This window comes from Miscanthus floridulus, chromosome 2 (genome assembly GCF_019320115.1).
Source record: "Miscanthus floridulus cultivar M001 chromosome 2, ASM1932011v1, whole genome shotgun sequence".
Classification (NCBI taxonomy): Eukaryota; Viridiplantae; Streptophyta; class Magnoliopsida; order Poales; family Poaceae; genus Miscanthus; species Miscanthus floridulus.
Genome location: NC_089581.1, coordinates 135,218,862 through 135,234,519, shown reverse-complemented (window position 1 = coordinate 135,234,519; position 15,658 = coordinate 135,218,862). Strand labels below are relative to the sequence as shown.

Genomic DNA, 15,658 nt, shown 5'->3' with positions numbered 1-15,658 from the left:
GGACCTTGCTAACTACAGGTCCTGTTCTAACAGCACGGGTGGCAATACCTCGGCGTCGAGTGACACGACGTCGAGCCTCATATCTCGGCGTCATGTGCTAAGACGCCTAAAAATGGTCTATTTTCAGAAAATGTTTTGACGTTGGTATTTTTCTAAAAATTATTTTCAAAAGAGACCAAAATACGAAAAGGAGAAGTGGTTGTGCATCCTTAGTGGAAACACTGGAGATTATCATGGGCCAAAACATATCCTCAAAGAAACGGGCCCTTGAACAGCACGGGCGGCCTGTGTTATTGCCACGGTTCCTCTCCTCCCCCGTGGGCATGGGCCATCTCCCGCAGCCGACAGCGCCCGTGGCTCAAGCCAAGCCCACGTCTCGGGCGAGTGCTGGGAGGTCGCCGGCCGTGAGACGTGACGATGCCGGGTCGGCGCTGGCGACTTTTCGCTCGCATCACCATATGCTCAGCATTCTCAACAAAAGTCGAAAGAGAATGGATGGCACAGGCAGGCATCGACCCGCAGTCGTCCCCCACCACGAGCCGCCCGGCCGGCCTGACCTGACGCTAACCGCTCGTCCGAATTCCTACTCTGTTTCCCCGGCGAGTCACGTCAAGTGCGGTGGACAGAACCGACAAGCGGCCGCCGGACTCCGGCACGCGCCGCGCGTCTCCGTCGCCGCCGACCGTCCGCCAGCACCACCATGGGTGCGGTCTGCCGCGGTGACGAGCGCAGTGCCCGTGCGACGACGTAGCGTAGCGCACCTTCTTTCCGCCGCGCGCGCACATGCATGCGTGGTCCGAGGCAGGCAGGAAGCAGTGCATCGACGGCGATCCCCCACCTCCCAAGTCAACGGCACGTCTGCGACGGCCAGCCAACTACAGGCATCGCTAGCAGTGCCTGCGCCGCGCGCCACACGGCCAGCGGCGCGTGTTGGTTGCAGTTGGCAGCTGCAGCGGCCGCCGCGGACAACGATGCGGTACCCGGAACACACGGCACCTTCTGCTGCTCTCTTTAAAGTATTGGATTGGAATATTTCGTGGTGCAAGGCAAACACGCCATGTTAAAAAAAACATATGCAATGACCAATGAGAATATGAGATGCTAGTCGCTCTGGGCTAGGCCTGTTTGAGTTAGGAGGTAGAGCGGCGCTTAACTTGCAGCGCAGAAATCCATCGCGACAAGTGTTGGCGAGAAACCTAAAGATATATATATATATATTTTAGAAAAAAACTTGAAACCTAAAGATTTTGCTTTGGCTGTCAAATACTTTCACCAACAGTATTTGCTGTGGTACTTCTAAATAACCGTGGACCGTTGATCTAAATGGTTATTAGCACATATTACTTCATAAGAGGTAATATAAGGAGTACATATTTATATCTATTTTTAGTTTGAGAAATAGGAAAAATAAAATAAAAATATCTATCAAACAAATCTATATCAGCTAACAGTAGGGATATGCAGACTATTAGATATGAATGGATAACCCTCTAAATAGATTGAAACTGTCATATTTTTTAATTAATGAAAAATATGCGAACCATTTGCAACCCCTCCACCTGGCCCCCATGTCAGGCTTGTAGGCCCGAATCGCGGACCCCACCTGTAAGTGATTGCAAATTTAGTAATGGTAGGCACGTGCTGCGTCTCCGAAGAGAAAAGGATGCGAAGAACAGGGACCCCGCACCTTCCTGCCATCCTGCTGCTGCCGCCGCTACTCCAGCTCCACTCAACCTCACGAGTCTCACACCTCCCCCCCTCCTTTTTAGGGAGAGAAAGCAACGAAACGCCGAGAGAGGGGCGTGCGAGCGGAGCGGGAGGAGGAGATGGAGCGGGCGGCGCCGGTGAGGAGCTCACACACCTCCACGGCCGACCTACTCGCGTGGCCGCAGCCGCAGGGCCCCGCCCCCGCCGCCACGCCGTCGCCGCCGCGCCGGCCCGGCCAGGTAACAGCACCACCACCCTTCTTCGCTCCCCTCCTTCTCCCTCCACGCGTAGCTGCATCTTCCTTCCCCGATGCGTGCCGCTCTTGATTGACCATCTAGCTCGCATCGCTCCGTTGCGCGCAGCCGTCGGAGGCTATCAGGAAGGTGGTGTTCGGGGGTCAGGTCACCGAGGAGGAGGCCGGCAGCCTCACCAAGAGGTCAGATTGCTTCCTACTCCCAATCCCCGCTTCTTCTCCTGCTCTCGCGCGTGGTACTTCGATTCGGGTCAACAGATTCGTTCACCTCGATTGATATTGATGTGACTCTCATCCCTGATGAGTGATGACCGCTCCTCCAGGAAGCCGTGCTCCGCGCCCAAGTGGAAGGAGATGACGGGGAGCGGCATATTCGCTGCCGGGAGCAATGACGACGCTGGGGAGGCAGCTGCTGCCGCGAAGCCCGCCCGAACCGCCTCGCGCCAGGTGCCGAAATCTGTGCAAACATTTTGTTTGGATCGACATTTCTGCTTGATTGCGTGCTACATTGCTGTTTGGATGCGCTTGGATTCACATGCCATACTGGGTGGCTATGTACGTGGTACTTGTTCTACATATGCTGGCCATATACCCCCTTGTTTCATGCGCCATTTCACGACGAAATTAATGAAGCATATCTGTCACATTGGGTGAACATTTGTTGGGTTCAGTACGCACTTTTCGTCCATGTGCAATAATTCTATAGATCTTAGGTGCATGGTACTAGAACTGCAGTTGTGGGACACTCTTTGCAATGTGCGGATGTTTAATGACTACGACTGCTCTGAGAATGTTTTAACTTTGCTACCATGTTACTGGATTTTCCATGAAACAAATTAGAAATTGAAGTTTAATTGGTGGATGGAGTCTAGAAATTTTAGTGACCCACTGCATAAATGTTTGTTTCAATAGGTAATGGGTTTTGCTTCGCTACACCTCTTTTGCAGTAGTAACAAATCTGAAACCATAGTTACCAGGAATTAAGGAAAGTATTCTTGTACCAAAAATTTAAGTTAACTAACTCTGGCTGATACTAACTGAAAAGGCTAGATTGCAGATTAAAGTATTTCAGAACATGAATCTCTTTTTAGTCTAAAAATCTATTTTGATCTACTTGATTCATCCATGCAGAATTTGGACAGGAGATGCATGCCATGGCTCCTTACCTATCTCATCTCTGACAAAGTTTGGATCACAAAATGATGCCCATAATAGCAATTTAGTACTCCCTCTATTCCAAATTATAAGACATTTTGCCTTTTCTAATTACATAGATTTTACTATGCACTTAGATATACACTATGTCTAGATACATAGTAAAAGCAATGTATTTAAAAAGGCAAAAGCGTCTTATAGTTTGGAATGGAGGGAGTATATATGTGCAGAAATAAGTCTAGAGGAAAGCAACCAAAACCTATCCTGCCATCTACTGAATATAAATTAATATGGAACAATTGGTTGAGTATAAGAGGTCTGCATTCTTTTATGCTATATATGCATGGCTGAATGGCTCACACATGGGGTGTTCTTCATCTATGACTTTATCAAATCTCACCAAACTTGAATAAGCTGTTTACTGATTTTCCCCAGCATATGTGTGGTGCCAGCAACTTATCACATGGGGGATTCTTTCATCTTTGACCAGATCAAGTCTCACCTAGATTGAATCAAAACTGATTATTTTTTCAACAAATTGAGCAGCAACTTACAGTTCCAAATTTGTAGCAACCATAGTTAACCTATATTTTTTCAATTTGCCCCTGCTCGCAGTGATGGTGGTGTTGTTTTTTTCTTATAAGGTTGTCCAAAGCAAAATCCAAGTTGAAATAGTCATGATTGTGAATCAAAATGCATAAAGCAGAGGTAATGGTTCCAATGATCGTACCGTAATTATTTGGCAATCAAATCAATAATAAGCCTTTTCTTTATATTAACAGACCATAGTTCCAAAATCATGGTTCGTCAAGTTAGTGGTAGGGGTTCATGGTTCACCACTTTCAAGAAGTTGCATGCACCAAACGGTTCAACCCAAAAGTTTAAGGTGAGGGGGAGAGTCGGGCAATTCACTTATACTTTGGCACTCCCTCCTCACGTGTAGGCTTACTCAGGCCTCAAATGTGGAAATATGAGTTAGCTGTAATATATTTTATTTAATTATGCCCGTCAGGATTTGAACTCGAGACCTTTGGCTCTGAATCTCTGATACCATATTAAGTTGCATGCACCGACTAGTTCACCCAAAAGCTTAAGTGATGGGGAAGGTGGGAAATTCAATTGAGGCTTTCTCAGGTCTCAAACATGGAATAGGAGCAAACAACAATTATTTGCAACTCAAGCTTAAACTAATGGGGAGAGGTGAGCAATTCACTTCTATACTTTAATAAGGGGTATACCTCTTCGGTCTGTGAATCAAAACATGTGTTTGTGAATCACAAACGGGTTCACGGATTGGATGAAATGTATTAATGTAGTGTCAGTCAGATTGATGAGAATATGGCACAAACCAATAGCTGCAGAATATATGTTTAGAGGAGCCAGAGAAGAAAAGTGAATAAAGAAAATAAATAAATAAAAGAGAAGGAAACATAGATTGTGCTGCCATGTGCTGGCCCATCTAGCCAAATGTCCATCTAACGGAACCCTTATTCTTGTCTTTTCTCTCAAGTCTCCATTGCATGAGGAGCTGCTGCTTTCTTGTTTCCTCATCCACTTGTCTCTCTGTTACCGAAAAAACCAGAACTGCCACACAGAAATTGATCACTGCCGACCAGCATTGTGCACCAGAGGCTAGCAAAACCTGACGCCCATGGCCACCTCTCTCTCTCCATTTCTCAGTTTCATTGGAGATGGCCTGAGCAGTTTTTGGGTCATGTGGTGTCTGCTGATTGCGGGTAGCCCTCTTCAATGTGAGATCTGATGAAGAGTGATGGCTGCTCTTGCGTCATGGTTAGGCCACTGCTCTATGCGGAGTGACGGCTTCAGTGCTTGTTTGCTGCCATCAGGACTTTGGTTTGGCCAAGCCCCTGTGAACCACTGCCCTTAGCAATTCAGATTGGGCTCGCGTCTTCTGTATCGTGGTGTGTCCTACATGCACTATTCTGGTAACTATGTAGTCTGTAACAGACTACTGTTATTTAGTGATTCTCTTTTGGCTAATTTTGGTGTAGTGATTCAGTAATTAGCTGTGTGACTTCTTTTCTTTCTTTTGGGGGTGGGGGGGTCATGACCTAGAGTTTTCTGTCTTGTACTTGAAATGAATCAAGAAAATGAATTGTAAAGCATGATTTACTGGTGACTGATTCAGTTTCATATTGCCTGCAGGCGATCAGTACTGTAAGCCACATCTCGTTCGCTGAGGATGGAACTGATCCTCCCAAAAAGCCCACTTCAGTAGCTGAGGTGGCAAAGCAGCGTGAGCTTAGTGGTACTCTTCAAAGTGAGGCAGATAGTAAGATGAAGAAGCAGATATCAAATGCAAAATCCAAGGAGCTCAGCGGCCACGACATCTTTGCTGATACTCCGGATTCCAGATCTAACAGGGCAAGGAACTCATCAAATGGCAGCACAGCCTCATACACACCTGTCAAAAATACAAACGTATTGCAGCTGCAACATATCTGGTACTCCATTTGCCTTTTGCTGTTCAGAATGTTATTCAACTAATGTTGTCTTAAACAACAGGCGAGCACCTTCTCGTTTGGAGAGGCCAACACTGACAGCGTGACGAAGACAGCAAAGAAGATAACTGGCAAGAAGGTCAACGACCTCACCGGCAATGACATCTTCAAGGGAGATGCGCCACCAGCTTCTGCAGAGAAGCATCTGAGCACCGCAAAGCTGAAGGAGATTACTGGAAGCAACATTTTTGCAGATGGGAAGGAACCAACCCGTGAGCGTGTAGGTGGAAACCGCAAGCCTCCTGGCGGTGAGAGCAGCATCGCGCTGATTTAGCATATCCTGGAATGGTGATGGACCCTGTCTTAGTCCGGGACTCCGTGTCAACCCCTATAGGAGGATTTCGACCAGGCAGGCTGTTGGATCGATCGTCAGTTTGGTGTCTTGTTCTTGATCATGACTCGGCAGTGAAGAGCCCCGTTTTAGTCCTCATGATGATCTAGTTTAACTGTTGGTGTGTGCATGTTTGGTTTGGTTGTGAGATACCCATGCCATTCTCACGTCAGTGTGTAGTGTGTACGGTTGATATGTTTTTACAAATAATAACTTGAGTCTGAACCGAGCTCACGTCTTGCACCATCAAATTACTAGCAACAGCGGGGCGGTCGGCTGACCCAAAAACACTGTAGCGAATGAAAAGTTACTGTTTATAGAGGAATTTGTGAGAGAAAAATACTGTTCTGGATGAACAAAGAAGCGGTACGATGTCAGCCGAACGCAGCTAGTGTATCTACCAAGCGATTGGCTATTTTGCAACCTGAAAAGATGCACGATACACCTTGCGTGCAATCAATTTACAATCGACGGATATATGTTATACATCACCCGATAAATGTTCATATCGTCAAGATTATTATTATTATTCTATTTTATGATGTTTTGCTGTAGTTAAATTTACTGAAAAAGCATGACAGTCTTAGTGCTCCATTCTATCAAGGACATAAATTTGTTTCCCAATGACAACAATGAAAGTTTCAGTAGCGAAGTAATGTAACGTTCAAAAGAGAGACAATTTGTCGAAGTGGCTATTTTTAAAGTATTAATTAAACGTTTGTACAATTCAATAGTCCGAGAACTAGTGTTGACATCTAACATTTTCAAAAAGAAGGCGATCCTAGACTGGCTTGCAGAAACCGGGCCTAGCCGGTGTTCTAACTTTGTTAAATGTGGATATTTTTAACCTTTTTTTAAAACAAATTTTAAATCTAACACCATTGCTTTTTTATTTTCGAATCTGTTTGGCCACGCTTAAGTCTTTGGTGCTGCCAAAACATGCTGCCGCGCCACATGCATCGGCGTGACACGATCTACCACCTTGGACAAGATTTCCACGTGGAAATCCTTGCCATGCCAACCAAATTGGCGCGGCAAGCACAAACTTAGAAAAATTATATATTTTTCATATGATCTCGGATGAAGATGATATTTATATAAAAATTGTAGCCCTCGCTGAGATCTACAACTTTCTAGTTTTGAGTTTTTTGATTTGAAGTTGCTAAGATACTAAAAAAAATTAAATAAATTTTCAGCAATATATTAATCGCGTACAAGAGCTTGTCGCCTTGGAAAAAATCGTATCTTTCTTATATGGTGTCAAATGAAGATACTTTCTATACTAAAGTTGTAGCTCTCGATGGGATCTACAACTTTATAGTTTCGAGTTTTTCTATTTGAGGTCATTAAGATGCCCAAAGAAAATAATATAAAATTTCAACAACATATTAATCGCGTATAAGCTCTTGTCGCCTTAAAAAAATCATATCTTTTTTATACGATGCCAAATGAATATACTTTTTATATATATATAAAATTTGTAGCTCTTGATGAGATTTATAACTTTATAGTTTTAAGTTTTTTTCATTTGAGGTCGTTAAGATGCTAAACAATAATAAAAGGTTTCTACAGAATATTAACGAGAAGAAAATCCCTGCGCGTTGCTACGAGATTCTGCATGTGGCGCGGCAGTGTGTTTTGGCCACGCCAGAGACTTAGGCACGGCCAAATGGGTTAGGTTCAAAAATAAAAAAGCAACGATGTTAGATATAAAATTTGTTTTAAAAAAAGTTAAAAATAAAAAAAATGTGTAACAGGCTCTACCACTATACGTGTATACGTGATATCAGTCAAAAACAATATATAACACTCAATACTGTAGTGATATGATTTTCAATCGAATCATATCGGTTCATCTAATGCCATCATAACTCTTAAATTTACACAATCCTGCCATGCATGGAAATAATAGTTTTGTACTGGCCTATATGAACCAACTCCGCTCGTTAAGAAAACGAGCTAAAATTCTACATCCACTTGCTTGTTTAGCTTGCGAGCCAAGGCTCTCATTAATAGCTACAACCAATGATCATGCAAGAGCTACTAATTAGTTCCATGTAAAAAAAAGAGATCAATGCAAGCATTAAGCCCAAAAAATAAATACAATGCTTATCGTATATCAGTTTCTAGACATCAATTCATGCATATAACATACTCAAGTTCCATTATTGGCGGTTTAAGGTGTTGGACTACAAAGTACTTAGCCCTTTTTATCAAGCTAGCTTGTGAACCAACTCAGACTAATCTATAAACTTAACGAACTAAAATGCTAGCTCGGCTCATTTAATTAGTTGCTTATAGAGAATGTCCAATGTTCTACATAACCTCTACGATCATAGTGGGAATGCATGTGCCATTTTCTACCGGTTCCTGGATTCTAAATTGTGTCGTGTTGGTTTGTATAAATATATATAGTTTTTAATAATATCAATCTAAACAATATATATTTAGATACACAACAAAAACTATATATCGATAAAAAAATAAACCGAATTATAATTTGTAACCGATGGAGTACTAATTATTATCATATAATATTAAGAAGATGATGCTGAGTTAGGCGAGATATTTGCAATGCCAGCATGATTTACCTGGGACCCACTTCTTCAATTTGATGAGAGAGCTTACCGACATTCCGCCCCCACTTCCTCCACCTCATGAGTCGAGCCTCCGTGGACGACGCCGCATTTGCCTTGATCTCCAATCCCTTCCTTCCTTTGGAGAGAGAGAGAGGGAAGGAAGGAGAGGGGCAGGGAGATGGAGAGGGCGGCCCCCGTGAGGAGTTCCCACACCTCGACGGCCGGCCTGCTCGCGTGGCCTCACCCCGATGGCGCCGGGTCGCTGCCAGCACGCCGGCCTAACCAGGTGACCCCGCTCTTCTGTTCTCCTTCTCCCTGTTCCTCCACCGTTCTCCCCGCGCGGCGCGCTGCTTGTGATCGGCGTTGATCTCTTATTGTTCCTCGCTCGCCCTGCAGCCGACGGAGGAATTCAGGAAGGTGGTGTTTGGGGGTCAGGTCACCGAGGAGGCCGACGGCCAGAACAAGACCAAGATGTGAGATAGCTTCCGCGCCTTCATGGCCGGATTCCTCTCTCCGCTCCTGTGATTCGGATCTCAAGTCGTTCAATGCGATTGGTATCCGCATGCATGATCCCGACCCCAAGTGTGCCTGCTTACTAATTTCGGCTGCTCCTGCTCTGATTATTACAGGAGGACGACGGGCTCCGCGCCCAAGTCGAAGGAGATAACAGGGATCGGCATATTCAAGGCCGAGAGCGCCGCCGCCGCCGTCGCAACTGCCTCCCGTGATCGTCAGGTGCACAACTTTGGATCTGCATTCTATGTGGGGTGGGACATTGTTTGGCATTGATCTTCTGCACAGAGTACTCGTTGTGTATGCTGGGTAAAGATTTCCAAACGTGCCAGCACGGCACTACACGGCCCTAGCCCACCTAGGCACGGCCCGTCTGGGCACGGCACGACAGGCACCGTTAATGAGGCGTGCCGTGCCGTGCCACCGTGCCGGAGTTCAGGCCCAAGCACGGCACTAAACTTGCTGGATCGTGCCTGGCGTACCGTGCCGGCACGGCAGTCCAGCGTGCCCCGTGCCGGCCCTAGCACTGAAATTATAAAAACATTCATTCAAATCATAAGTTCACAGAGATAACTTCTAACTCATCAAAAACATCAGACAATGCCAGCAAAAAACAGCAAAGAGCAAAGAACAGCAAAGAAAACAGGCAAGTTTTGAAACTAAAACTAATTAAAGTAGGAGCTGTGCAATGGCTGTCTCATTAAAAACCTGTTTAGGTAAAACTCACCCTTGTGAGAAACCCTAAACAGGAAAAGAGTACAGCCAGCTCCTAAGATTGTTCATAAGTTTATTACATCCAGCCTCCAGCATGTCCAAGTCTTAATAGCTATTACAGAACCATTACATAAATGGGGAACTTAATCAACATTAAGATAAAGTGCTTCAAAGGCCTCTTCCAGCTCCTTATCCTCCACCATGTGCTGCAGTCTTGATTCAGCATTCTCCCAGTCCTTGATGCAGGTTAGTGCCTCCACAGTCTCAGGGTTCAGCCTCCGGCGACGCTCCTCGATGATCCTGCCAGTAGTGCTAAAGGTAGATTCTGAAGAAATGGTTGACACAGGCACAGTAAAAATATCTTTTGCAAGAATAGAAAGCACAGGATAAGTAAGCTTGTGCTCATGCCACCATTGCATGAGGTCAAAATCATCATCTAACTGGCTGACTGTGTCAGAGTCCAGGTAGGATGCAAGCTCACTAGAATTAGAAGCAGAAGCTGCCTGTAGCAAAGAAGTGGCAGAAACGCCCCTGGACTGATCAAGATTAGGAGGGAGGGAAGAACAGCCAGCTCCAATGTCAAGCTCATCATCATCATAAATGTCAGCCCAAGCTGTTCTTTTTTTACCAGAAAGGGATGCGGGAACAGCCATTTTGAGCCTAACAGAGCCATACTTTACATCATACCTGTTGTACATTCTAAAAAGAAGAGCTCTGGTGTCCAGCAACTTGTTAGTGTAATCAACATTAAAAAGAGAATTCAACTTTCTAAGCACTTTGGTAAAGCCCTTAATCTTAGCTCTTGGATCCAGTATGATTGCAGTTCTAAAGTTGTCAATGAGAAGATTAACAGCAGCCAATGCTTCCTTAACAATCAGGTTAATAATATGACAAGCACATCGTTGATGCAAAAACAGATCAGCACCTAAATACTCTTTAAGTATAGGTTTCAGTTTATCCATTGCATTTTTATTGGCAGATGCATTATCCAAAGTCACAGAAAAAACCTTGTTAAGTATACCATACTCAGCAAGGACAGTTTTAACACGCTCAGCAATGTTTTCAGCATTATGGGAGACATCAATCAACCTTAAACCAAGCACCATTTTCTCTAATTGCCAATCAGCATTAATGAAATGAGCCACAACAGACAGATAATCTTTTTTGGCCTTTCCAGACCAAATATCAGAGGTAACAGCAACAGATGAAACAACATTGTCTTGCAAACAAGTCATTAATTTTTCACGTTTACCATTGAAGTGCTTAAACAGATCTCTAGCAGTAGTTTGCTTAGAGACAGGTGCAAAGGCAGGGTTATGAGCAGTTTTAATGTAATCTTTAAAGGCATCAGTTTCACCAATCAGTAAAGGTAAATCTAGCCTAGCAAGCATACGAACAAGCTCAACACGAGCTACATCAGCATTGTACTCCCAGCGACGAACAGAACCATCAGGATTAAAACCAATTTGAGTTTGAGACATGCGACATTTCTCACGACGCTTAACACAAACCTTAAGATGTCGAGTAAGATGTCCAGTGCCATTAGCAGAATAAGCAGAGTACTGTTTCTTGCAATGTTTGCAAGTGGCAGCATACCTGACGGGTCTCGCCTTACCTGGCACCTTCTTGAAGTGCTTCTCAAAATCATCCCAGACAGCAGAGGTAGAAGGCCGATTGGAGCCTGCCACCTCACTGTCGCCACCGTCGGCTTCGGGATCGGCCCCTTCCCCGTGGATCGGGACCGCATCTTGGTCACAGGGAAGGGGATCAGCAGCAGACCGCCCAAATAGCTCGGCGCAGTCCTCGCGGACATCGTCCTCCTCATCATCCCCGGCTAACCCGCACATCCGCAGCTCGTCGTTCTGGGAGTGATCAAACTCCCCTTCATCAGCGTCGCCTACGCCTCGGGCCATCTTTGCCGTCTCCGGTTCCTCGACGGCTGCATCAATCAACAACAGAAAAAGACGGTTAGGGTAGGGGATTAGGGTTAGGGTAGGGGGTTAGGGTAGGGGATTAGGGTTAGGGTAGGGGCCCTTACCTCTTGAGCCGGAGCGCCGGAAACGACGATGAGATGGACCGGATGCACACCCCCGGTACCTCAACGGAGACCGGAGCCCCGGAGGTGGCGGCGGCCGGCGATGAGAACGACGGACAGAAGACGGAGATGCGTCGAGGATGCTAAGAACGAGTCCCAATCGACTTTCAGGGATGAAGAACAAGGGAACAGATGGAGATTGAAGGCGGGAACCACCAGATCTGAGAGAGAAGAGGGAGATTGAGGGCAGAGAGGGAAAGCAGGGAGATTGAGGACGGAACCCACCAGATCTGACCCCTTACCCACCGGAGAACGCCATGGACACGGCGGAGCAGGGGAACGAGGCGAGGATTAGGTAAACGGGCGAGAGCGAGGAGCGAGACGACAGCGGGGGAGAGCGACGAGCGAGACGAGAGCAGCACGAGGGAGACGAGAGCAGGCGAAATGAGCTAGGGTTTGGATGGTGCGGGACTGGGGGGGCGGCCGCGGCGGAGATTGGGGACGGAACCCACCGGATCTGACCCCTAACCCACCGGAGAACGCCATGGACACGGCGGAGCAGGGGAACGAGGCGAGGATCAGGCGAACGGGCGAGACCGCGAGAGCGAGGAGCGAGACGACAGCGGGCGAGAGCGACGAGCGAGACGAGAGCGGCGCGAGGGAGACGAGAGGTCGAGAGCAGGCGAAATGAGCTAGGGTTTGGATGGTGCGGGACTGGGGGGGCAGCCGCGGCGGGTGGCTTATGTACCGCAGCCCCGCCGGCGCCCCGCCATGCCTGAGCCGTGCCGCCCGTTGTAACGGGCCGTGCCCGGGCCGGCACTACGGGCCGATTCCTCGGCCCAGGCACGGGCACGGTACCGGGCCGGGCCAGGCACGGGCACGGCTGTGGCGGGCTAGGGCCGGACTAGGGCCGGGCTTTTTCGCACCGGGCTCGTGCCAGCCCGTTTCAACCGGCCCGTTTGGAAATCTTTAATGCTGGGGATAGTTCCTTTTGTTTCACGTGGCATGTCGACAGGATCAATGAAGAATGCCTATGAGATTTTTTTTGAAGGTTAATGCCTATCAGATTTGTTGCATAAAGTGCCGGGATTGATTTCCGGTTTTGTCAATGTTCAATAATGCTATAGATCTTATCCTCATGTTACTAGAAGTAGAGTTTTCAGTGTTCTCAAGCCTTGTTGGCAGATTTTTATTCAACAGAGTGGAAGTGCAAATCTGATCGATTAAAAAAAGATCTAGAGATTCTGCATTGTCACGACATTACTGATCTGATTGATTGAGATTCAGTTAACCTCTTATGCTGTTCTGTGTTGTTCTTATTTACTCTTCGTGAACCAAAATTGGTGTAAAGCAGAAGTCTTATGTTATTCTTAATTCTTATAATAAATAGTAGAAGGGCGGGCCTGGTGCAAGCGGTAGAGTCTTACCGCCTGTGACCGGAAGGTCCCGGGTTCGAGTCGCGGTCTCCTCACATTGCATAGGCGGGGGTAAGGCTTGCCACTGACACCCTTCCCTAACCCCACACAGAGCGGGAGCTCTCTGCACTGGGTACGCCCTTATAATAAATAGTACAGTAAAAAATATCTATGTATCGTGATTGAGGGGGGAAACGTAGGTCTGATCGTGATTTCAGTTCCAACCATCATATTATCGTGATCAACTACGGTTATTGTTTTTCATTAAAGGATGATCAACTTTATAATTAGCCACTTCATGTAACAGACTACAAACTCTTTGTCAGCACTTCGCATCTGGATATCTTTTGTTACCTATATGCCATAATTTGGTGGATCCATATAGTTAATTATGCATTTTATATTGTCTGCTGATGAGAGAACAGGAAAATGAACAAACGTTTCCCTTCTAAATGGCATACATATTACTTGAAAGAGATGAAGAAAAATTGATCATACCATTCCGTGTGATATGGTGAGACAATCAGCTTTTATAATAATCTGCAGGCTAGCCAGATCACCTTTTCTCAGGACGGGACCATTCCTCCCAGGAAGCCAACTTCAGTTGCAGGGGTGGCGAGACAGCGTGAGCTTAGCCATACCTTTGAGAGTGAGGGGGACAGTAAGATGAAGTGGCAGGTGTCCAGTGCGAAATCCAAGGAGCTCAGTGGTCATGACATCTTTGCTGATCATGAAGATCCCAAGCCCAACAGGTCAAGGAGATCAGACTATGGCAGCTCTGCTGCTCTGTCACCTGTAAAAAATGCAAATGTACTGCCCGAGCCATTTTGGTAGCTTATTCACCTTGTGGTGGTTCCAAACTCTACTGAACAACTGTCGTTATCTTTGTTAACAGGTGAGCTCCTTCTCGTTTGGAGAGGCCGACACGGACAGCACATTGAAAACAGCAAAGAAGAAAGGGACCAGCAACAAGTCTACTGATCTGAATGGCAAGGCCATCTCCGAGAGGGATTCAGCGCCTGCAGAGAAACAGCCTCTGAACCGCGCGAAGCCGAAAGGAATGAGCGGTAGCAGCATTTTTGCAGACGGGAAGGCCCCAACAACCGGAGATCATGCAGGCCGTCGGACCCGGCAGCCTCCTGGCGGCGACAGCAGCATCTTGCTGGGCTAGCGTGCATTGTCCTATGCCGCCGCACGGGTGGTTGGTCCGTCAGTCTGCGGCCTTGTTTTCGTGATCAGGCGATAGAGTCCCATCTCCAGTCCTTCAGATGATCTGGTTCACTTCTGGCTGGCGAGTGTATGGATTTGGTCTGTGTTGGTTGTGACATGCCCGATGGAACAACCCTCTATCCCTACGGCGTTTGGTGCCGTTTTGTTGTGTACAATGGATGGCGTGTGGTGCCGTTTTGTTGTGGATATGCGTTTGTTTGGTTAAATAAGGAATTGGTGTATGGTACCAGTAGTCCGATCGAGCTCACGTGCAAAGTGGGCGAAGTTGCAAACCCATTGCGCTGACCTCATCGAAGGTTGCATGATAGCGCCACATAACCAATGTGTCTTTTCATTGTTTTTTTTATTTCTTGATTGACATAGAGCAATATATCATCCACCAAGTGTCAGAAAATTAGGAATATTAGTTCATTTACCATGGTCTACTAAAAGTTTGAAACAAGACCCGGGAAATAAACTTTTTACCACTAATAGTAATTCTATCAGAATCTAAATTCATTAACAAAGTGGATTTAACTTTAGCATGCTCTCTCCTTTTCGCTTTGTAAGAAGTCAACAAATTTTCGATCTAACCAAATCTGTAGAAAAAACACTAACATTTATGATACCGAATAATTATCATTAGCTTAATCATGTGATATATTTTCATAGTGCATCTATTTGGAGAGATAAATGTTTTTTAAAAACTTAGTCAGGGTTTATATTGGTTGACTCCTTAGAAATGACAAAATGCACTCGTTTCGTGTTGGAGGGAGTATTTTGAGAAACAGAGACAGATATGGTTTCTGAGTTCGTAGTGGACATCTGGATGAGTGAAAAAACAAAATCAAAATGTATACTTGTTTTCCCATCACAATGCAAACCTCAGCACTGCTTGTATCAGCATTTATACAGGTTAGTTTATCCATATATAATATTAAATGAAAATGAAAACATGTTAAAATCGCTCTGACTGTGAGACTGAGTGTAAACGGAGCGGAGCGGATATGCTCTCTCTGGGCCTCTGACATTCCACGCGGCCTTTTGGCCCAAACAATAACAAACCAGGCCGGGCTGCCACTTGCCAGATACGACGGCGCGACCCAAACCGCGGCGCAGGTCCGGCCGTCCGAAACCCGCCCGGTTTCCCACGTCGGCCATCCGAATCCGAACCCAAAAGCCAAGCGGCGTCGTTGTTGCTTCGGCTGGGAAGTGGGAATGGGAA

At 46.2% G+C, this 15,658-nt stretch overlaps 2 protein-coding genes across 2 annotated transcripts; both read left to right on the top strand.

Annotated features, from left to right (window-relative positions):
• Positions 1-1,715: 1,715 nt before the first annotated feature.
• LOC136530633 (uncharacterized) lies at positions 1,716-6,197 on the top strand. The gene is made up of 5 exons (XM_066523360.1): positions 1,716-1,946; positions 2,070-2,143; positions 2,284-2,407; positions 5,282-5,557; positions 5,642-6,197. Exons 1-5 carry the CDS (start codon positions 1,827-1,829, stop codon positions 5,909-5,911), a joined length of 864 nt encoding a protein of 287 aa, XP_066379457.1. The 5' UTR covers positions 1,716-1,826; the 3' UTR covers positions 5,912-6,197.
• A 2,431-nt stretch (positions 6,198-8,628) lies between these two features.
• LOC136530622 (uncharacterized) lies at positions 8,629-14,675 on the top strand. Its single transcript, XM_066523348.1, has 5 exons — positions 8,629-8,833; positions 8,944-9,020; positions 9,177-9,282; positions 13,771-14,034; positions 14,120-14,675. Exons 1-5 carry the CDS (start codon positions 8,726-8,728, stop codon positions 14,393-14,395), a joined length of 831 nt encoding a protein of 276 aa, XP_066379445.1. The 5' UTR covers positions 8,629-8,725; the 3' UTR covers positions 14,396-14,675.
• Positions 14,676-15,658: the final 983 nt, after the last annotated feature.